Source organism: Symphalangus syndactylus, chromosome 5 (assembly GCF_028878055.3).
Source record: "Symphalangus syndactylus isolate Jambi chromosome 5, NHGRI_mSymSyn1-v2.1_pri, whole genome shotgun sequence".
NCBI lineage: Eukaryota > Metazoa > Chordata > Mammalia > Primates > Hylobatidae > Symphalangus > Symphalangus syndactylus.
In genome coordinates, this window is record NC_072427.2 from 149,411,578 (window position 1) to 149,434,672 (window position 23,095).

At 46.2% G+C, this 23,095-nt stretch overlaps 1 protein-coding gene and 1 pseudogene across 1 annotated transcript in view; one reads left to right on the forward strand and one right to left on the reverse strand.

Moving 5' to 3' along the window:
* The window catches only part of ANO2 (anoctamin 2), a 363,933-nt gene extending 341,760 nt beyond the window's left edge, over positions 1-22,173 (forward strand). The window contains exons 20-24 of the mRNA XM_055281012.2: positions 8,450-8,602; positions 8,959-9,011; positions 10,944-11,125; positions 19,161-19,266; positions 21,257-22,173. Of these exons, the coding sequence (XP_055136987.2) occupies positions 8,450-8,602; positions 8,959-9,011; positions 10,944-11,125; positions 19,161-19,266; positions 21,257-21,526 (764 nt within the window). The 3' untranslated portion in view covers positions 21,527-22,173. The remainder of the gene's footprint in view (positions 1-8,449; positions 8,603-8,958; positions 9,012-10,943; positions 11,126-19,160; positions 19,267-21,256) is intronic.
* LOC129481963 (dynein light chain roadblock-type 1-like) lies at positions 3,061-6,400 on the reverse strand (annotated as a pseudogene).
* Positions 22,174-23,095: the final 922 nt, after the last annotated feature.

Below are 23,095 nucleotides of genomic sequence, written 5' to 3' on the forward strand. Positions count from 1 at the left end.
GATGTGATTGTCAGTTCTTCTCACCTGAAGACCAATGGCCCAGGGTCATGATACTCACTAAATTGTGATGGAAGTTTCTTGAGGGTGAGATTTTGTCTATTGATTCACAGCACTTAACCACAAGGCCTGGCGTACAGTAAGTTCTCTATGAATGTTTTCTTAAGAAGGAAGAATGAAAGAAGTGATCCTGTAGTGAGGACCTTCTGGGCCGGGTGGGTGTGGGGACGGGCTGTCAGTTGGACTCTGCAGACCTTACCTTTCATGAAAACTCTCCAGACATCCTTGTGATACTGATTTAGTTGGGACAACCTACTCCACCCCTTGCAGTGCAAAGTCTCCTTATTTTGAAGTGCTAGTGATTAGGGAATGCTGTCATCCATAGAGCAGGTCTCCTATAGCAGCATCAATTGATGTTATACAATTATCTGGATAGTTCAGGAAAACTACCCCATATATTAGACAACTACTGCTATGATAATGCTTTATAGCAAATACTCCAAAGTCCCGGTGACTTGAAACAGAGACAGAGAATCAAAACCAATGCAAATGACAGGCTCTGGTACTGAGTTCCCTGCCTGACAATTATCAGGTGAAAGTGGCCACTTATTAAAGGAGCAGAATGGCCTGAGCTTCAGATGGAGGGATAACTTAGGTGACACCACATTCTTTTCAACTCTGATATTCTTTGGTCATGGATGGTAAAGACTGCAATGGGTAATTTCCAAATTTCCAACAGAGGCTGGATATAAGTGATCAAGTTTTCTAGAATGCCTGAGAAACCATCAGCACTGAGGCCCACATACTCTGTCACAAAGAACTCCAAGTGTGTGTGTGCTACAAGTCAATGGCTCAGAGAACCAGGAAATTCCTTTCCCTGGGCCATCCTGTTTACACACCCTGAGTCATTCCACTGGATAATGAGGCTCCTGCCATCTTCTCCAAATGGCGTTTAAACACAATTGAGGCAGCATCCAGGGGCTGGCTTCAGCATTTCTGGGAAGTAGGTTGAGTTCCAGGTCATTTCTCTCCTTTTGCTGCTGAGGCATACATTGCTTGGTGTTATCTGCACTAGACTCCATCCCCATGCATACTTAAGAAAAAAGGCAAAAGTGTATCTGGATACCACAGCCCTCAGTGTACCACAGAAGGCTTCTGGGATGCAGAAGATGCCTAGTCAGTGCTTAAGGAGGGAGGGAATGAATGGAGGGAAGGCCGTCTTTTAGTTTAAAACTGATGAAGAACTGTACTGCTGCCCCATTTCTCTTCTTGCTCTAACAACCAGGAAGCTCAGAGTAAACATTACTGCTCAAACATAGCTGCATTGTGGTTCCCCAAGTTTGCTTACTTGTTTTGTTCCCTTTTCTGTGCTCTTTATTTCCTTTTTCTAAAATCCTATAAACCTAATTTTATTTTCATTTTGTTCACTTTTGCACAAACCCTTTGGGAAGAGGTAGAGGAAAAAGAATAAAGCAAAGAAAGGTCCTCAGTAATGATTCATTGCTTGGGAACTTCATTCCAATCATGACTGGTTTCATTGCCCTTCGAAATCACGCACTACATTACCACAGTCCGGATGAGAGGATGGAGGGATGGGAGGAAGGATGAATGAATAATTGTCCTTCACACTCCCGTCTTGCAGGTGGATAATATAAACAAGAGTGAGAAAGTCAGGTCATTCATTTGTTCTTTCAGTAAATATTTACTGGAATTTCACCAGTCTGTCCTCCAGGAAGTGAATCAGTAGATCTTGCCAACTCAAGTCTCCCTAGCTTTGGTGTGGGGCTGGAGAAAAAGCAGGGACTGAGTCTCATTTAAACACAAAGAAATGAAGAAAACTCGGAGCCAAATGTGCCTTGCTGATCTGTCCCAGCATTGCATTGCTTTGCATGCAGTAAACTCTTAATACCTAAGCCGTGACTTCAAGCCTGTCCCTTCCTGTTATGACTTCCCAGGCTTTTTGAATCAGGCCCAATCCATTGTGTAAACCCCCAGATGACTCCATGCAGACTGAAAGGGAATTCCACATATTGTCCTTATTTCCTAAGTAGTTTTTTGTGAATTTGGATCAGTGAATTTGCAGGAATGACCTTAACTACCAAACATATAGCAAATCTTCATATGCCTCTTCTACTTGTTCTTCACGTGGAGCCCAGTGATGAATGGTGCAAAGCCTCCATGGGTCTGCTGGTGACAGTCAATTACCTCTGCCCAGCACTCTACAGCACCGTTAATGCTGGCATTTTGTTCTCACCACATGAGGCTGTCAAGGATTGTTTGCATGCCCATCTTCCCCACAACATACTCTGAGCCCTTGGAAGGTTGCCACAGTAATCTGCTGATCTTTGTATTTAGCAATGCACATGGTCTCCAGTATATAGAATGTGCTCAATAAATGCTTGCTGCATGAATGCATGAGTGAGTGGATGGTGAGTGATGGACGTTGAGAACTCTCTTATGTTTCTGTCAAGGCTTCACCATTTTTCAAAGCAATGGAGGCCCGTGCTGAGGATCTATAATAGCTCACGCCTTTTCTTCTCACTGTCTTTTCCCATTTATGTGTTCAGTCGACACTTGCAATTCTTTTTATGCCCGATGTTGTCAGCCCAAAGCATAGTTGGCTTCCCTTGCTCTTGGGAAAAGGGGATCCCTGGGCACAGCCTTAAAATATGGGCTGATGAAATAAACAGTGATGACCTTCCCCTGCTGTGCTCTTACATAAGTATGTATTAATGAGCTGTTTCTAGCGGAATCTTTCACTTACTGCCTCCTGAGTGAGAAGACAAGCTCATACCAGTGTGTCCTTCCATGATTCCCTTGCACTGCTCATTAATGACTCATAAAAAGGAGGATTCTTTTTTTTTTAAGCATTTCAGTTATTTTTAATTAAAGAGAAACAGCCTTCTCCAAGGGCCACAAAGTGAACTGAATGTCAGAAGGAAGCTGGGTGTGGGTTTCTCGCAAGCTCTTGCTCCAAAACCTGGTAGTGAGGAGAAAGGGCCCTCCTGGAGCTCTGGCGAAGGTTGGCGCACACAGGGGTCTCTTTGGCGGGGTAGGCAGAGCCACCAGCCCACACATGGTCACTGGATTGGTTCGAGTGGGCTCTAAGGCAACTGCCACGTGCGTCTGTTGACATGATCAACATTAATATTCTTGCGCGGGGGAGTGGTCATTAAGGACTGACATAGGGAGCCAAGAGAGTGACTTATTCGTTTGGATTCTGAATCACAATCAGGAAATAGTCTTTATCTGGTGCAACCATAATTTCATTTTTCTTGGAGCAAATTCGAAGGAAGGTGAGATCGTTCTGGGGGTCATTTTCATACACGGTGCTCCGTGCCTTCAGGATGAAGCTGTGCATGAGGCTGGCGCACTGTGTGGTGGTGAGGTTGACCATGGTGCTCTTGATGGGAATGCCATCTTTGTTCACCATGATGATATTCTGCACTCCCCTCTGGCTCTGAAATCACTTCAGTGTCTCCTCCACCTCTGGTGTTTACAACCGATCTGGTAGTCCTGCTTTGCCAACACTCAAAAAGGAGAGTTCTTAAGCCCCCAATATTCAACTTCTTTAAGCAGACTGTGTTGCTTTTATTAAACAATAGAAAGCATTTTTTTTTAAAAAAGCGATAATCATTTTCATTAGAATTGGACCCTCCTAACCAACTGTTTTTACAACTTTTTTCAAAGTCTTCTGTGCATAGTGCAGCAATGAGAATTGCGATGTAGAGGTGTTAATACTTCATGTCTACCTCTCTTTTCACCATCATCAAGTGCAGTGCTCTCAGGTCACACATTTTCATTTTTGACCTTTGTGTGTGTGTGTTTCACAGCTGGTGAAAATAAGGTCAGATTTATAAAACAGATAATCTTTGAGCATCTGCTATGTGATAGGCACCACAAAAGATGGTGAGCGAGGACTTGGAAAGAATCAAATAAGGCCCCTTGTCTCGAGGGGCTTTCCATCTAGGGAGCAGGTCAAATAAACAGAGAGGCACGTCAAGGCATTATGGGAGGGAGGATGAGAGATGCCCAAGGCACCCAGTTCCACCTGCATGTGCTGGTGGGAAATGGAGGTGGAGGGGAGTCTTCATACAGAAGGTGAAGTTTGAGTTGAGCCTGAGAGATGAACAGCATCCCACTCAGCAGACCAGAAGAGAAGGAAAATTACAGACAGTAGTGGCATGTAGCAAGGCTCAAAAGTGTAGAACTCGTGATGAGTTTGGGGAAGCACAAATGGTTTTGGAATGGTTGGAAGGCAGGCGGAGTTGATCTCCAACATATTTGCTAAATATTTGCCCTTAACACAGAACATGGGTGGGGAGGAAATGGGTCTGGATATGTTCACCGAAAAATTTTAAATAAATGAGTAAAAAATCAGATTGTATTCCATCAAAATCTTCTCCACCAATCCTGGCAAGTCCGTTCTATTTTATCTACTATACTGTTTGTGTTCTCTAAACAGATTGTTTTGAAACTTCCTTGCTGAATGTTGTCTTGGTTAGTTTAACCCACTCCTCCTTGTTATTTTAACCTAAACTCAGGAAATCACTGATGCAGAAACATCTCCAGCTTCAGGCAGTGTAGGGCTGATGGTTATTCTAGAAGATCCTTGGCTGCCGAAGGGTGAGAAGAAAAAACCAATGGGGTTCGCATGGAGGAGTTTCCAGCCTTTGAGCTCAGCATTACTGGAGCATTTTTACGACAGGCTTTATAAAGATCTGGTTGAAAATCAACTCAAAGTTTCCTCCCTAATTGGCTTGGCCAGGTTGAATCTGTTATTGGTCAGGCCGAGCTGGCTTCTATTATGCAGCGCATGGAGGATTTCCGGTGTTGCTCTTATCCTAATGGAGGCTTGCTGCTTTTAGAAACAAATCTTGGTGTTGGCAAAAGCCGGTATCATTGTATCCTCTGAAGTGAGCCCAGAAGGACTCCCATCTGATACAGCATTTTAGACCTTTGACTGAAAAGAGTGAGTCTTGGATTTGGAATTTGCATGCTAGAGAGTTATGGTTTTCTGTTTTATTCTCCCCCAAATAAAACAAAACTCTCTATTTGTTTCTGCCTCTTTGGGTTGAATCCTGGCAATGTTCAGGTTACCCAGTCTGAGCAGGCGACACCTGCAGCAATGGGACGTCTGCAGAGAGCGCCTATTCTTGGCCCAGGATACCGTGGAGTAACACCAGAGGAGGGGACAGCAGGATCTTGTCACTTCAGGTCCAGCATTGCTGAGCCCAGTCTCTTGAGACCATCCAGTGCTGAACATAGGGACTCACATGGCGAGGGGAAGGAGGAGGGACATTTTGTTATGGGGCTGGGGTAATTAACAGGAGCTGTTAGAGAGCATCCAGCTGGCACTGGAAGATGTTTGTGTTGACAGAAGAGGGACAACAGAGAGTCCACGTCTGGAGAGTTTGTGAAGGTAAAGAAGCAAACCAGCGGGGAAGCCCTAGAAGACAGCATTCATGTCTGCCTCTGGAGTTCATATGAAGAGAGAGGAGGAAGTGGAGAGTCCCATTTTCCCTATAACCCTGGAAGGAAGTTAGATTTCAGAGTACCACGTGCACGAATGTGGTGAGGGCATGCTGTGTACATTTGCAAACCCTCAGAAGTAAACTGTCCTTCTCCCTCCCCATCAGTCTCCTTGCCAAACCCTTGCGGAGGCTCTGGGGAGTTTGCACAGTTCTGCTGGAGGAAGTCACTCATGATAAGAACATTTGCCCTGCTGAACTGAGCTCATTAGAATCAAGAAGACCAGCTTATAACTCCATAAATACACATCCATCCATACACTTAAACACAGACATGCATTTTACGGGTTTTAGAATGCTAGTCTAACATCTGTTTTCCTTTCCTTGTTAATTCCATTCATCCCCACACCCCCCTGGCCTTATCCCCATTCCTGACTCCAAAGTGAATTCCTCAGCAAAGCCTTATTTAAAAGATGAGAGAGATCCTGCATTTTGAACTGGCTCCCAGAGCTTGTTTTGGGGGATTTCTCCACCACCCTCCAGTCCTTGTTGGCCAGCCAGCTAGTCAGGTGATCACTCTAAGGTCCCAACCTTGACAAATCTGTGTTTTTTGGTGCAGGTGTCTTGCTACCGACCAGCACCTGCCGGCCTCCTAGGGCCTGCGGGAACCTACTGGGCACCAAGGACAATGGCAGTGGACAGGGTTGAATCAGCAAGAGCAGCGCCCCACAACTGTGGGCTGAGCAAACTGCCAAATCGAAAGCAGTTGGGCTGGGGAAAGTTACATGCCTGTTCCCTTTCCTGAAACTTCTATCGTGGTTGCTCTTATCCCTGTGTAGAAACAGAATTTTTTTCCCATTCGTGTCATGTTTTTTCATTCTTCATTTGAATATTCTAGACTCACAAAGCTTGTCTAAGACAATGCGGACCATAGCATCACAGCAAATCAGAGTTGGAGGCAATTTAAACGGGTCCCTTCAATGTATCAATGAGGTTGCTGATGCCCATTGAAACAAACAGACTTGGCCAAAATCATACCTCTAGTGAGAAGCATATCCAGGTCTAGAAGTCGGGTCTCTCTCATTCAGTGCTTAAACCTTAAGTTTGTGTCTGTGTAGCATATAAGTATACAGTATACATTGCAGTCATCTGTACATGTTGATATTCCAATAAGAATAAAATTACACATAATAGATACCATTTATTAAACAGCTATTATGTATCCAACATTGTACATATTGTACATTGTATGTACATTGTACATATTTTGTATGTAATATCATTTACCCTTCTGGGAACCCTATTGGGTGGGTATTACTATTATCCTCAATTTACAGTTGAAGTACCTGAAGCACAGAAAAGTTTAATAATTTGCCTTTAGTATGTAGGGGAGCCCTAGTACGTTGTAACTTTCCTGGACTCTGGGTTGTGTTTCCATCAGCAAATATGTACTGAACCCCTAGAGGGGATGGAGGCCTTGCCTTCTCAGCGGGAAATAAAGATGTGTGAGCACGTCAATCACAAAAGCACACAGTGATGGCTGCAACAGAAGCCTGAACACAGGGTGGTGGGGTCCAGAGGAGGGATGGGGCTTCACCAAGGAGGTAGCATTTGAGTGATCTCAGGGATGCATAGAAGCTTGCCAGCCAGAGTGGATGCTCGTGCACAAATCAGTGGAAGGAACTAATGTGGCAGGGGACAATTAGGAGGGTGAGAAGGCAGGACCGTGGTCATTGCTGGGGAGATGAAGCTAGGGAGGCAGATTGGAGGCAGATTATAAAGCACCTGTATGCAGCGGTATGGAATTTGGATTATATTCAGTGAACAGAGTGGAGCTAACAGGAATTTTTATAAGCAGGTAGATAACAGAATCAGATGACAGGGGCTGTGTGCCGGATAGACTCTAGCATCCTGGGAGACTGGTGACAAGAAACCCCGTCAGGAGGCTGTTGCAGTGGTCCAGGTAGGGCTGGACTCTTTCCAGCTGTCTGATGGGCATGGGCAGTGCCACCATGCTTTTGCTCACACTGCTTCCATAGCTTAGAAGGTCTCTTTGAATTAATCCTCAAGAAAACTGCAAGTCCATCTTTCCAGACTGTGCTCAGGGACTCTGTATGGAGAACCCCTTCAATCCCTGCCCTGAATAGATGTATGTTCCCCTCCATTTGGGCCTTCTCTATCACTAGTACATTCTTTATTCTCTCTTGGCACACATAAAACCTTGTTGCACATGTTTGCCTACATTTAACTCTCCCCTTTCAAACTCAGCTTCTTGCAGGCAAGACCAGACCTTTGCCTTCTTAAATACTTGGTACAGGGCCTGACATTTATAAATGCTCTCCATAAATGCATGATGGATGAATAAACTTTCTATAAACAAAGGCAGTGACTGTAGACATGGAAAGCAGAGTCCAAATTTGGGAGGTGGTTTTTAAAGCTATATCGAGGGAAGGCAAACTGTGGCCCGTGGGCCAAATCTAGCCACTTTAGATATTGCTTTTGTAAATAAAGTTTTATTGGAACTCAGCCAAGCCCACTTGTTGATGTGCTGTCTATAGCTGCTTTTACTGTATAATGGCAGAGTTGAGTCGTTGTGACAAAACCATATGGCCTGCAAATCCAAAAATGTTTATTACGATCTGGCCTTTTACTAAAAAAGTTTACCAACCCCTGAGTTAGATCAGTAGGATTAGTGACTGGGGGGAAAGGGTGAAGGGAGGAATTAAGACTTTTTTTTCTTGTATCTCCCCACCATGCCTAATCCAGAGCTTTGCTCCCAAGTGATGGCATTGACCAACAGGCCTGCAGGTACTTAGAAAGAAATACTGTGTATGTGACACAGGAGGAAAAGAGAGATTAAAAATTACCCCATATGGGAAAGAGACCCAAGGAAGAAAGGACAAGGGGCCGTAGCTGCAAGCCAGAAGGGACCTGAGTCCTGCTTGTTCCTGCCGAAGCCCTCATGCTGTTCTCTCTCGCAGTCATCCAGTTTGGTTTCGTCACCCTCTTCGTGGCCTCCTTTCCCCTGGCACCTGTGTTTGCCCTCCTCAACAATGTCATTGAAGTGCGGCTCGATGCAAAGAAGTTTGTTACAGAGCTGAGACGGCCGGATGCTGTAAGAACCAAAGATATCGGTATGTGCCCCACTTAGAGGTCCCACCAGGCCCATCCTTCTGCCATTCTGTCCCCTCTGGCCACAGTCACACCACACCAGGATTCAAGAGGGCTGGGAAAGCCCCTCTTCCCTTTGGACCCCTCATCCTCATATCCTGAAGTGCGGGGACGCCTTCTGAGACCACATTATCCACCCCCACTTGTGATCTGAGCTCCCAGACAGGGGGCTATCTAAGCCTTTCCAGAAAAGCCCATTCTGGGGGGCCCAGCAAAGCTGCTCCGTAGTTCACCTGCAAAACATCACCTGTAGCTTCAGCGTTGTCATCACTGGGCCGAGGGTGGGCGTGAGCCAGACGTGCTCTTTTCTGTCTCGTAGGAATCTGGTTTGACATTCTCTCTGGAATTGGCAAGTTCTCTGTTATCAGCAACGTAAGTACTCACATTCATGACGCACTCGCTCTGTGGGAAGGGCTTCCAGAGAAGCTGAGGTCTTCAAAGTGGGAAGCCGGCTCTTGCACCTCCCAGCCTTTTCCATTTGGAGCTTTATTGGTGACAGCGCTCTGGTTAACAGCTCACAAATGCCTTGTAACTCATCATGCTGTCGCTGAGGCTGTGTAGGTTTCTTTTTAATTTCACAAAGAGAAAGATAATTATCCATCAGAATACATACCTTGGCCCTGACGGTCAAAATCAGATCTTTCCTCGGAGCCAAGAATAATGAGGAAAGAATTCTATGTATCTGTGCATCTCTTTCCCTTCTTATTCTACTCCTGAGTTAAACAATACCTGGAGCATTGCCCAGGCTACAATCCCTAATTACGGTTCCTGCAGGTTGTCAGTGCAAAGTCTTAATTATCCCCGTGGACTCTGGCACTGCGTAGGTTAAGATAGGACATAGAAGAAGAAGGGTCCCACCTGTGGTGACCTCCTTAACTCGCTTGCCAGACATGTCTACACTGCAGAGGAAATCCTGCTAGGCCCCAGCCAGCTCCTTTTCTGCTGTATTCTATATGGACAGTGGCCAGGAAGGGCCTCCTGTCTCACCTCCCAGGAACGTGTCAGCCAGCTCAGTGCACACAAAGCCACAGCCCTTTTCCCTTGGGAGGCAAACAGTGATTTGACTCTGACCTGATTTCCTACCCAGATCACATAAAATGGCTGGAAGGTGTGAGGTGAGGCAGAGAAAGTCAGCCCACTGCATTTTGATGTTGTGATGTAGGAAGTGCACATCTCGAGGCTTAGAAATAAGGTGCAATTTGGGAAACAGATCAGTCTGCTACTTTGAAGTTGTGTCTGTTAGAACAGAGGCCCTGAGTATTAATCACTTTGCATCTACAGTATGAAATGACGTACAGTCTTACTTCCCTGGCCTCTTTAAGACTTGTTTACTTATCTGTCAAATGGGAGATAATAATAGTACCCACCAAATAAGATCATTTGGGAAATTAAATGGCATAATGAAAGGACATATAACAAGTGCCTAGTAAGTTGTGGCTATGATTGTGATGTTATTCATTCTCAAATATCATTCTGGCCATTCACATTCACATATACATTTAGAGAACAATATCTGAACTACATTTTGGTAAAGGACTTTAATTGTTGGTGCAGGATGCAGTATAAACACCTGCCAAAAAGATTTAAGACTTCCTTTGCAGAAAGTACCTCCGGGTTCAAATATGCGATCATTCATTTGTCATTTGGTTTGCCCCATGGACATTTATAGAGCACTTAGACATGCCAGATGCTGTGTTGGGTGTGTGTGGCTCCATCTAGCAGGACCTGTTTCTTTCTCTGCTGTGTCTCTGTTTTCTTAAGTAAAATGGATACAAGAATAACTTCTATTACATGACATGCTAAAAAGTGTTGAGAGATAATGGTCAAATTAAGCAAACTGTGGAATCATATTCTTGGTATTTCTGGCTTTCTGGTACCACTCAGGGGCAGATGTACATGGGCATTCCGTTTCCTTGCCCATTATACTTACGTAGTGCCCTCATGACTATAGGTAATTTTTTCAGGAAAGCGTGCACCCTGTTTTGGCTTGCTCAACAGCTATGTCAGATATTTCAGAAGTGGTTTAATCCTTCCAGCACCAAATGGTCCAAACTGACTTAGCATCCTTTGCTGCAGTGGTTGACGTGTGCTCTTTTGACAGCCACTGTCTGGTGGATTTACTCTACTTACACACATCAAACATGGAAAAGGCATGTGACTCAGCCGCATGAGCTTAGGGACCTGAGCATGCTGCATGAGCTTCTGTGTCAGTCAGAGCAGCTCCTTCTGATGGAGAGCCTAAGAGCGGACAGTCCTTTTCAGCATCAATCCTGGCTACTCAGTGCTTATGGTTCTGTCCCTCAGGCTTTTGTCATTGCAATCACCTCCGACTTTATCCCCCGCCTGGTGTACCAGTACTCCTACAGTCACAATGGGACTCTGCACGGCTTTGTCAACCACACCCTCTCCTTTTTCAACGTCAGCCAGCTGAAGGAGGGGACGCAGCCAGAAAACTCACAGTTTGACCAGGAGGTTCAGTTCTGCAGGTAAAGTAATCTTCAGGAGGAGGGCAGCAGAGAACCAGATGCAATAGATCCAAATAATTATGGGGATGACCTAGAATGACAGCCCTGCCCAACACGACGATGTTTTGGACAACAACAGACCACATATATGGCGATTGTCCCGTAAGATGATAATACCATATTTTTCCCATACATCTTCTGTATTTAGATATATTTAGGTACACAAATACTTACCACTATATTACTGCCTACAGTATTCAGTACACAGTAACATGCCGTACAAGTCTGTAGCCTGGGAGTAATAGACTATGCCTTATAGCCTAGGTGTTGTAGGCTATATAGCATCTAGATTTGTATAAGCACGTTCTGTGATGTTTGCAAAGTCACCTAATGATGCATGTCTCAGAACATATCCCCATTGTTAGGCAACACATGACTGTACATCGTTCTCCTTTCCCTCTGTCTCCTGCTCTCTCTGCAGTTGTTATGAATCAATTGTTATAAATCAGTTTGGATGACTCAAAAAATATTTATGGACTGCCTTTTCCTAGATACTATGGAGCAGACAAAGAGGCTTGTCCTCACCATCAAGGGGGCTATGGTCTGGTTGAGAAGAAAATAAACAGAACAGATACGAAATAGCAGGTTATTTGGTGAGCTTATGTATGGACCATACATTGTGGGTGCTCAAAGGAGAGGGAGATTACTTGAGGGACTAGAATGGAAAGGGTGGGCCTCCTGGACGGGCTGCTAGGTGTTGTAAGAGAGAAAAGAAAAGCATTCTAGGTGGGGAGTCATCATGGGCAAAGCCATGGGGTGGGGACAAATGTGGGTTGTTGGATAAAGACTTGGGGCTAGGCGATATGGTTCGCAAGGGGACACAGTAAAGGGATTAATAAAGGAAATACAGTAAATGTAGAAACTCCTACAATAGCATCAGCCAAAAGGTTGTTGAATTTGAAGAGATGGGATAAAGTACGTAACGGGAAGTCCTAAAATCTGACGGGAATTATAATGTGATGCAATAGAAAGACACTGGACTTGTTTAGTGTCAGGAAATCATCGCAAAATCAAGCTGAAGTGACTTTGAAGCATCCATCACTTTTGCTTCCTCTCTGTCAGTACCAGTGAGGATTACAGATTCATTAGGCAAATATTTTTGAGACCCTACTAAAGGCTTGGCATTGGTTATATAATAGGGAGCAAGAACTCTGGATGGAGCAGACAAGTAAGTAGACAAAGAATTAAACTTGAAATATAGCTTTAATGATTGACAGTAGGGCAACAGCAGAGAGCTAAGGGATCCCTGACGAGGGAGGCCCTGCACCTAACCCAGACTTAAGTGTTTAGGGGATGTTTCAAGGGAGTGAAACCTGAAGAATGAACAGTACCAGAATGGCCACGGAGACGATGACATTGAAACTCCTCTCTCATATGGCCACGTCAGCCTGGCTGGTAAGTGGAGTGGGGAGGGTGGTGGGCCATGGGGCAGCAAGGGGTGTGTCAGGTGGTGACGGAGGTTCCGCGAGAACACTGTGTTCCGGGGAGACAGGCTCAGGCGAGAGCAGTAAGCCATGAGAGAGGAGGCTGAAAGAAAAAACGAACTTCCTATTAAGGAGAGGATGCTGGGCCTGTTGAGGTGCGTGGAGTCTCTGTTAGGGCCACAGGATACCACTGCAGGGGTTTCAGAGGGCAGTGATGAGGTCAAGCTTTTTATTGGTGTTATGTGTGTGCCTACAGTGTGAAGACTATTGGGTTACACTGAGGGTTATGTTTAACATAAAGAGATGCCCTACTGTGAAATGTAGGTAGATGTTCAGAAAATAGGGTCAGCATGTGATCTAGACATAATATGTCAAATAGGTGTGCTCTGGGAGCTGCGTTTCCTAGATTGATAAGGGTTGTTGATGGAAATCTCTGCCTCATGCGAGTCCTATCCACTGCCTGCTGTGTGAACTTGTCTGGGTCACTCAGTCCTCTGGAGATTTAGAAAGCAGAGGCATAACCTCTATGGATGTCTTTCTAAGTCAGGAATTGAGATTCTTGAGATAATTCCATATACATATATATGTACATGGAAGAGACAGAGAGAGAGAAGAGAGAGAGAGGGGAGGAGGAGGAGAAGGGACTGTCATAGAGAAATATTTTGAGAAACAGAGATAACTCTTCAGCTAGTCCTAGAGCCGGTTAAAACTGCTTCCGTGGTGGGAAACGAGGTTTGCCATGATTTTCTGGCAAATAGCGTTGGGAACTTGTTGACCCTTCTTATTCTTAGCTTTCAGTGACCTCTGGAGATAAATGTGGTCAAATAAAACTGAGGTCTCCGGCTCCAACCCAGCCTTGCCAGGGATAGAGGTATCTTAAAAATAGCAATAAAAGTTAGGACAAGTCTCCGGCTGCCCGTTTGAGATGCATTCCCAGCATTTTGGAGCGATGCTTGCCTCAGTCATCTGACTGCTCTGGCAGGGCTGCTCCGTAAACAGTCCCGTGACATCAATCTGCAGGCATGATTAGCAGCCATTTGACAGGGTCGAGGGGCTGCCACGTCCTGGAGGACGGATGTGGGCTTGACTTCTCAGCTCAGCTGGAAGGGAGCAGAGGTATCTTGTCTCAGAGCTCGAAGAGCCTGTCTGGGCATTGTGGACCCAGTGGGTCTGCTTGGAGGTGTTTTTTGAGCATCCAGCAGCAGCTTCTGTGGATGGCTTCTGCCAGGTTTTCCTGCAGGTCCTAAGGGCTTACATACCCCGTATCCTGAGAAAAGTCTTTGAGGAGGTGTGTTCCCTTCCAGCCCATGGCTGCCTCCCATCTGCTTCCCACCGAAACCGGAGGCTGTTAGCTTTTCTGGGTGCCGCCTTTTCTTGGTTCTTATCAACCACTGGATGACATGCTACTCATTAGTTCCTAATTGCGTGTACTATTTTCCTTTGTTAAGGGCCAATTCCAGAAGGCAGTTTTAAGTAGCTCAGATGGTGTGAAAATATTGTATGTAGTTGTGTTCAGCATTAACATGACATGAATTTCCACTGGGGCTATTAAAATAGCCACTATTTGGAGTTGAGAAATGCATTTACTAGCTGATTCATTACATAACAAAAGCTCATTAAAAAGCTGTTACTGATCGTTGACTTCAGCGCCGTCCCTGCCCACAGTGATTTTGTTTTGTGATGAATTGTGGCAGATGTCACTGTCACTAGTCACCCTGCAAGTGAGGACAGGATGAGGACAGCTGAGCCTTGAGTCTCTCTCCTCTCTGCACCTCGGTTTTTTCATCTGTAAAAATGGGGACTTTGGAATAACAAGTCTTCAAAGATTCTTTTCTTTTTTTTTTTTTTTTTTTTCAGGTTTAATGATATGTCATTTATTAATCTAGTTCTGCAAAAATTCTAAACATTACAGGTAACCACTCCACCTCTATTTTGCCTCCACCCTAACCCCTGCCCAACCCCAGACATCCTTCCAACAGTAATAGGGTGATACTTACGGGTGAATGTTTTCTAGGCATTTTTCTAAGCATTAACATAGTATTAACTTGTAGAACTTTTAAGGTATTGTTTCATGGGTTTGTTTTATAATGAAAGATATTTTGAGTTAATGGAAATCTTATTTAAGTCATGTACAAACTCAATTCAATCATTGTGATTTTTCACAAAGTTAGAACAATCTAGACAAAACATTAACATAATTTTAAAGCTAAAACATAATGTTGATTTCTGTATCAGTTTCATTTATTATATGTCTGTTCAAATTAACACTATAATTTTGCTCAGGAAAGCTTCATATAAGAATGTACTTGAATCAACTGTGTATTGCCATTAATTACATTCATCTTTTACCATTTTGAACTTTTTAATTATAAAAGTAACTAATTTTGTAGACACATATTGTGTATGTATATAAGAAGAAAAGGGTCACTTCTCAGCCCCCACGCAAGCTGTTCTATTCCAGAAGAAACCATTGTGTTCATTTTCTGCAGAAGCTCCGGAAATCATATTCACATAGATTGTCTTACTTAATTCTCACAGTGTCTTCCTTTAACATGCAAGTTATACACACAAGCAGACATACATGCACACACATCTATTATTCACTCCTGGCTGGGACTGAGACAGCTCCTCTGTGCTCAGTGCTGGGATACACATTTTGAGAGTTCCACTCTGTAGATCAGGGACCTAGGTTCAGAAATGTGGAATGACTTCCTTGGTCTCTTACAGGTAGTAACTGGCATAGCTGCTGCAGAAGCAGACTAGCTTTTTAGACAGGCTAGTTGTCTCATTATTGGAAGTCTCTCCTTATTAGAAAACTCGGGGGAACTCTCAAAGTTTATGTTAAGCCTCAAGGAAAATGAAGGAGGACTGGAGGGGTGAGGGTGAGATCCAGGAATGTCCCTAAAATAATATGCCGGGGATAAAACTCTGCTTCTCTTTGGGCGCCACGGCTGGCAGCTGCAGGAGGCTGACCAGATGTGGGGGCTCACCCAGTGCTGGGGAACTCAGTGGGACTTTGGGAGACCCGAGCTCCGCAAGCCACGGGAACAGGTCTGTTGTGGAGCTGTCTGGCGGCCTCCGCCCACCAGCCAGCACTTGCTCATTCCATGCTGTTTACCTGGACAGAGGTCCTGAGAGAAGCCTTGTGCGGCTGTGCCCTTGGCTGACTCCTGATTTGCACTAAAACTTGCAGCATTTAGTGCTTGCATGCTCAAAAATCCTCCTGGAAAGCTAGGAGGAACTGGAAGCCACGGTCTACATGCTGTGTCCTCTTTTAACAGAAAAGGCGTATTCCATAAGTAACCTCCAGTAAAAAGAGAAAGAATAGTTGCTGTTTATTGGGTTCCTCCGATAGGCCAGATAGTGTGCGGAGCACTCGGCATTGACCCTCTGTCTTCAGAACAACTCTGTCATGGAAAGTTCAGGCCCATTTTATAGATGAGAAAGCTGGGCATCAGAAGGTTAGGTAACTTGCAAAAGGACAGAGAACTATAGAGCTGGACAGGGCTTTCAACCCCTCACCTGCTGCCTCCAAAGCACAAACTGTTGCCAGTGCTAAGCACTGGGTTTAGAAACAAAACACTCAGCATCACGGTGGCGGAAATAATTAGGTTGATTAGCCACTCTCTTTGGTGAACACTTCTATTCTTAAAGCTAATTATCTCTTTGTTTAATTAGTGTCTTCTAAGTTACTCGGTGAAACATTTGATTAGCCTGACTTCTTAGGGTAAAATTTAAAAACAATTGTGAAATCTGAACTTACATTAGAATGTAAACAACGAGTCATTTACCTGGTGGTAGAGGCTTAGGAGAATCAAGATTTTTCAAATTATGAGTCATGGTTCATTAGCGAATTATTAAATCACTTTAGTGGGTCGTGATCGGCATTTTAAAGAATAGGGCGTGTTGGCCAGCGCGGGCGGGTCAGGAGATCGAGACCATCCTGGCTAACACAGTGAAACCACATCTCTACTAAAAGTACAAAAAATTAGCCAGGTGTGGTGGCGGGCGCCTGTAGTCCCAGCTGAGGGACTGAGGCTGAGGCAGGAGAATGGCCTGGGAGGCGGAGGTTGCAGTGAGTCAAGATCACGTTATTGCACTCCAGCCTGGGTGACAGAGCGAGACTCCATCTATCTCAAAAAAATAAAAAAGCATAGGGTGGGTTAGGATCGGACAGAGTAGAATAGGAAAATACTAGTGCATTCTAGTGCATTGCACACAGCAAAGTATGTTTTGTATAATTTTTATTGCAGTCCGTGTTATGTGCATGAATGTAAAATGTATTTCCCACTGTAGGTGATAGTTTTTATAAAGTTAGCTTTGGAAAGAAATGTGAACAGATGAATATTAAATTGCTCACTGTTCTTTTCTGTGGCATGGCTTACCATCAGTTCCTAACAGAACCACACTTAGCCTATCTGCATCGAGCTATTTTCAAGTAGAGTTTTCTGAACAGAGCTCTGTGTTAATCTTTCTGCAGATCCTCGATTAGGTGGATATGCTTGTTAAACTTAAAACATGTTTTAGACACTGAGGGAGGACAAAGTGACATTTCCAAAAGCTGGGGTGAGTTAATAGCAGAGGTGGAACCAGAATTAGATTATTTATGGATTCTTTTCAGACTGGAAAAAAGAGGGGTGAGCAGTGGCTCGCATACTGAGGTCAGTGAGCAGCTGTTCCTGCAGAGATGGAGCTAGAGAACAAGAGAAATGGACTTTCATTGTAGCAGTAGGGATTGGGCTGAACCTGGGGGAGGATTTCCCCATGGTAAGGAGTGTGCGTGTGTGCACACATGTGCGTGTGTGCGTGTGGCACCCTCCTCTGGAGGTCTCTAGAAGAGTGAGATAAATTGGTGCTGCCATGGTGTCCTGTCTGGGGGCGATAGGAGGATAGGTGAGTCTGAGGTTTTTCCCACCCCAAGATGTTCTTATTCATTTATCCACGCTCTGCCTCTTTCCCATCAGCAAGGATAATCTGGAGCTGGCCATGTTTCTGTCCTCAGCTGAGGATGGTTATGATGAATCCCGTGGTGCTCTGCTGGGCTGCAGTTAGCTTTGCTTTTCATCCGGATGTCAAACCAAGCTTGCGGCAGCTGTGATCAGCTGTTGGGAGAGGGGGAGTCGGGCAGGGAGAGGGTAGCTCCTGGCCTCCTGCCAACCCCTAGTCCAGTCCCCAGTGTCCACCTCTCAGTTGTGTCTTTCTGTTGCTGACTCTATCACTGCGCCCTTTTCTATCTTTGTGTGTGCGTCTCTTTTCCTCTTCTCTCATCTCTTTAGACAATGGAAAACAAACTGGCTTTTGCATGGGCCTTTTAGAGCAGCTAATTCATTTATGGCAGGAGAAGGGACCAAAGAGCACCTACTTGTGAATGTCCCCTAAACTGTGGCTGTTGGTAAGATGCCCTGTGATAATGGGAAGAAAGCCCAGATTCAGCCAGACTCGCATTCCTACCCTGACTCCACCTTTACTGGTCACGAGACTCTGGCCACACACTTCAACTTCTCCAAGCCTCAGTTTCCTCCTATGTTATGCTGGGGTAACAATGCCTGCCTGAGGATGTCGTCATGAAGATGAAATGTGAAACCTTCCAGAAAAACCCTTTGCTCAGGGATTGACCAGGGCAGGGTCCCTATCACTGCTTGGTGGCCTGACACCACCCACCTCTTTCTCTGGCCCAGGACGAGCAAAGATTTGTTGAATTCCATGGAGAAGACTGTTCCAGGAAGGGTCATAGTTCTGGTACCAGCCCCTTGTCATTTTTCCAGGCTTAGAAAAATGTGAGTCTGAGAAAATGAGCTAGTTTTCACATGAATCATTCTGGAATGGGGGTGAAAAGGCAAGGGTGAGGGAAAACCCAAGGCTTCTCTATGGGTCTGAGAAAGAGGCATGAGCTCACGTCAGGCGTTAACATTTTGTAGTTTAAACCATGCAGACAGATCAGGAAGATGATTAGCAAAACAGAATACTGATCAACTGTGATGCTTAATGACCCTCCCATCCCAAGTTCACTCAGCCTCCAGCTTGGTCTGGATCAGCCTTCTTTTTGGTTCAAGAATGTAGCCATGAAGCAAGGCCAGCCCCTCTAGTGGCCGTAGTCTTGAAGCATCTGGAAGGGGAAGAAGCCCAAGACTGCCTGCTGGTGTCTGCATCTTCCCCGACCCCCCCGGCTGCAGAGCACCATTCAGGGTGTCTGGGTCTCCCCTACCCACACAGAGGCCACAGGCTATTGGGAGGCCCAGGTGGACCCACTGGCCTGGACTACCCTCAGATGCCCTGGGCTCCTTTGGGAGTTGGTGCCTGACACCAAAGTAAGCTTTGGGAGCTGTTGGAGAGGGTAGTAGAAGCGTCTTTTTAGGACATTCCTAGGCTGACATTGGCTCTTTTGGACTTTAGTCCTTTTTGGAAATTTGTTGGTTAGGCCATAGATTCCCCCGACTTCCCCCTATTTCCCAAGTCAACGCCAAGGGCATACATGCCTGATGCTCTAGCCAGCCCTTGAGGTTTCACCCAGAGAAGGACCACCCTGTTCTCCATCCACTCCCGATCTTAACACCACATTTCTCTTTGGGCAGGTTTAAGGATTACCGAGAGCCGCCATGGGCCCCGAACCCTTATGAGTTTTCGAAACAGTACTGGTTTGTTCTGTCTGCCCGTCTGGCTTTTGTCATAATCTTCCAGGTGAGTTGCTGGGATAGGGAATAGCCCATTAGAATCTGGGCTGCAGGAGCAAGGACACTGCACTCATCGCTTGCACCTACCGCCAGGTTCCCGTGGTACTCCTCTGTGACATAAGAAAGCTTCAAGTGTGGCAGGCAGAAGTGAGGGCTCCTTTCCTGAGTGAAGCAGGAGGACTCTTGAGAGGGCTTTCTTTAACGGGTGGACTTTGCAGACAGAGAATAAAACACAGTGTAAGGTTACAAGACAGATGTGGCGTGAGTTGCAGGGCAGAGAGAGATTCCTGTTTAAACCTAAGGCAAAGAAAGGAAAAGGGCCATTGAAACCAGAGTCCCAGCCTGGGGCAGACAAACAGCCCCGTCTCATCTCTGCAGCCATGAAAGAGCTCAGGTTTGGAACCTTTCTTCTTGCACTCCGGGCTCCCTCCTTTGTTAGTGTTGTTTTAGCCACTGAGACATCTGGTGAGAAGGGCCCCCAGAGCCATCGAGCCATCCCTGAATGAATAGCAAACTCGAGCCCGGTGATTCCTATCTGGGACAATAGCCACAGCTCCAATTGCATCGCTGAGATTCTCTGAGCTCGAGGGCCCCCAATTCCCACTCTGGGTGCCCCGGGTCTTCAAGCAGGGCTGGAGAACGAGCCGAGATCCTTTTCTCTTCGGCTCCCTCAGGCTTTTGTATTCCCTGAAGGCAGATCTCTGGGGGGCTCTAAAGTATCCTGCCCCCAGACCCCAGCCCAGAAAGTGGAGAAGCCCATCGGCTAGTCTTTCACCTAAAGAAGACAGCCATTCTTCCTCTGGAGAGATGGAGGCGATATGTTTGAATGATCGCTCAGACATCCCCTGCTGCCCCACCCCCAGGAGTCTCCTCACTTTCCCGTATGTCACATGTCACGTTTCACTCACACCGGAAGGAGTGGATTCAGAGGAAGAGTGTGTGACTTGGTGAAGGAGCTCCCAAGCACCCAAGATGCCCAGGAGCCTCTGGAAGCAGCAGTTGGTCCCCAGCGTCTTCCCCTGAACCCCTAAGAACATGTAGGGTTCAAGGGCTCAGTCCCAGTCTCATGGGAAAAGGCATGTGAGCATGTAACTGGCAGCCAGAGAAGAGTATCACAGTGGGAGGAGTGTGTTGGGTAAAGCTGGGTGAAGTGTGGCTTGGGGAAATGGATGGGAATCAGATGCATTCATTGAGCCATGCCAGGTGTTGTCCTGTATTCATTCACTGAGACAGTAAGTGCCCCGGGGAAAAGGTAGTCCTAGCCTACTGTGTGCACCAGCAAAGGGATGTGGCTTAGCAGCCAGAAGGAAGACCACTGCAAGTGTGTGTCAAAGCCTAGACCCAATCGAGGCAAGCTGGACGCAGGGGTTCCCGGACAGGCAGGGTTAGCCAAGGTGGCTGCAGTGACTGAGAGTGGTATAAGGTGAAATGTCAGCAGCGGGTGGGGTCAGCAAAGGCCCAAAGTCAATGCAAAAACCTCAAATCCGTCTCTCGTTTAGAGGATAGAGAGAGCCAGATGGAGGGAGGAGAGGAGCAAGTGGCACAGTGACAGCCCAGGAGAAGCCACTGGGCTTTGCGGCCACTTGCTAGAAAGCCGCTTTCCATTTTCTAAAGCAGGGAGGGCCTGGAGGCTTACAGGCCAAGAAGCAAGAACTGGACACATGGGAACACTCTGAGGATGGTGTGGGGGCACAAGTCCTGGGGAAGGGAAGAAGCAGTAGCTACTACTGACGGAGTCCTGCTCTGTGCCAGGCACTGCCACAGATGCTCCACATGTAATTAACCCATTTCATCCTGACAACCGCTCCAGGGTAGGCAGTGTTACCGCTCCATTTTATGGGTGAGGACACCGAGGTGGAGTTATGCTTATTGGTTGCAATCACTGGGCTGGTAAGTTGCAAAAGCCAGGATTGACACGGAGGCATTCTGCTCCAGGGCCACCACCTGCCCAGGCCAGGCCTCTCCAACTCAGCCCCTCTCTCCTTGGCTTTTTGCAGAACCTCGTGATGTTCCTGAGCGTCCTCGTGGACTGGATGATTCCAGACATCCCCACGGACATCAGCGACCAGATCAAGAAAGAGAAGAGCTTATTAGTGGACTTCTTCCTGAAAGAGGAGCACGAGAAGCTCAAGCTGATGGATGAGCCTGCCCTGAGGAGCCCAGGAGGTGGGGATCGAAGCAGGAGCCGGGCAGCCAGCTCAGCACCTTCGAGCCAAAGCCAGCCGGGCAGCATGATGTCATCAGGCTCTCAGCACACCAACGTGTGAGCAGTTCCGCCTGCAGCAGAGGAGGGCACGGCAGCAGAGACACGCACGTGCACGTAAGCATGTTCCTGCACCCACATGGCGTGCTGTCTGTCTGCAGGGGCCTGGCTTGATGGGGTCTTGAAGAGGGAGTATGTGTAAAAAGAAAGCGCCTGAGAGAATGAGTGTAGGAAGGAAGATAAATGACGCTACATCTCAGAAACTTCCAGCTTAAGTTTCTTTTAGGTCCCCTTTTAAGCTGCATCGTTTTGAGGGATTGGAACCCCATTGGGGTCTCTCCACCCCAGAGTTCTCAGGCACCGCGAGCGTTCCCATGTGCCCTGGGGCACCCTCTTGTACTTCACCATCATTTCTGACTTTGGCCAGCTGTAAGAGAAATGCAGTCAGGAGCACAGCATCCCCTACCTACTATCACCACAAGAAAACTGAGTCACTTGCAATGGGGCTGCCACACAGTCTCAGCAGATGCAAATTAAGTTACAGGGCTGAATGGTGCAGCCGCTGGACCTGATAGTAAGGTGCAAAGGTCCAAACCTGGGCTTGTCTCCACTTCACGTCACAAAAACGTTTGGAGCTAAATGCAGATAACCATTATTTTATGAAAGTTCAGATTTAAAATAATAAATGGACATATTCTTTATAAAGATGCACCTGTTGTCTTTGGTGCCTTGTCTCTCTCTCCCTTTCCTTTCTTCCTTCCCTCCCTCCCTCCCCCTTTCCTTTCCTCTCCTCCCCTCTCCTCTCCTTTCCTTTGGATATTTATTGAGCTTCTACTATGTGCCAGGCATTGTTCTCAGACTGGAGATAGAGCAGAAGATATAAAGGAGACAAAACCTCTGCCTCATGAAGCTTACATCCTGGGGAAAGACAGACAGTAAGCTAAATGTACAGTGTTTTGGATAGTAATAAGTGCTATGGAGAAATATTAGGTAAGACAAGTAGACAGGAAGTGTGAAGGCACAGGAGGTAAGGGGTTTACCGTTCTAAATACAAATTAATGACAAACCCCGACGGTGAAGAGGTTCCATCTTGCAATACTAACGTAATCAATTGGTAGCAGCTTCTCAGAGTGCTGTGCTGAGATCATGATATAAAGTTGGAAGCACGGGCCAAACATCACTCATCATTGCCGTTCATACACCTCAGGCCCACCTGCTGCCCGGAAATCTGTTGCACAATCGCTTCATCCTAGTTCCTTGCAGGTCAGCCTGACTAGAGTCCAACGGAATGCCTGAGTGGAAGCTGCAGGGGGGATGGTACTCCAGAGGAAAAATGAGAGCTATGGTTCTGCTGTTTGAGCACACCTGGCAATGTGCGGGCCTGTAGGTGCTGGCTGGTCACCAGTGCTGCCCACCACGTTTCTGGTTTCCTCCTAGGAACATGCAGAATTGCACTGACTGCCAACCCTTGCTCAGGAAAGCAGCTTCTTCTTTTGTGGGGCTAATAGGACATAGATACAGCTCTTAGTGAGAGCAGTAGGCTAATGTGTACCAGGCCACTCCTGTACAGGAAATCTACAACCAGTTTTAATTTCCTCACATTTTTTTTTTTTTTTTTAAGACGGAGTTTCAC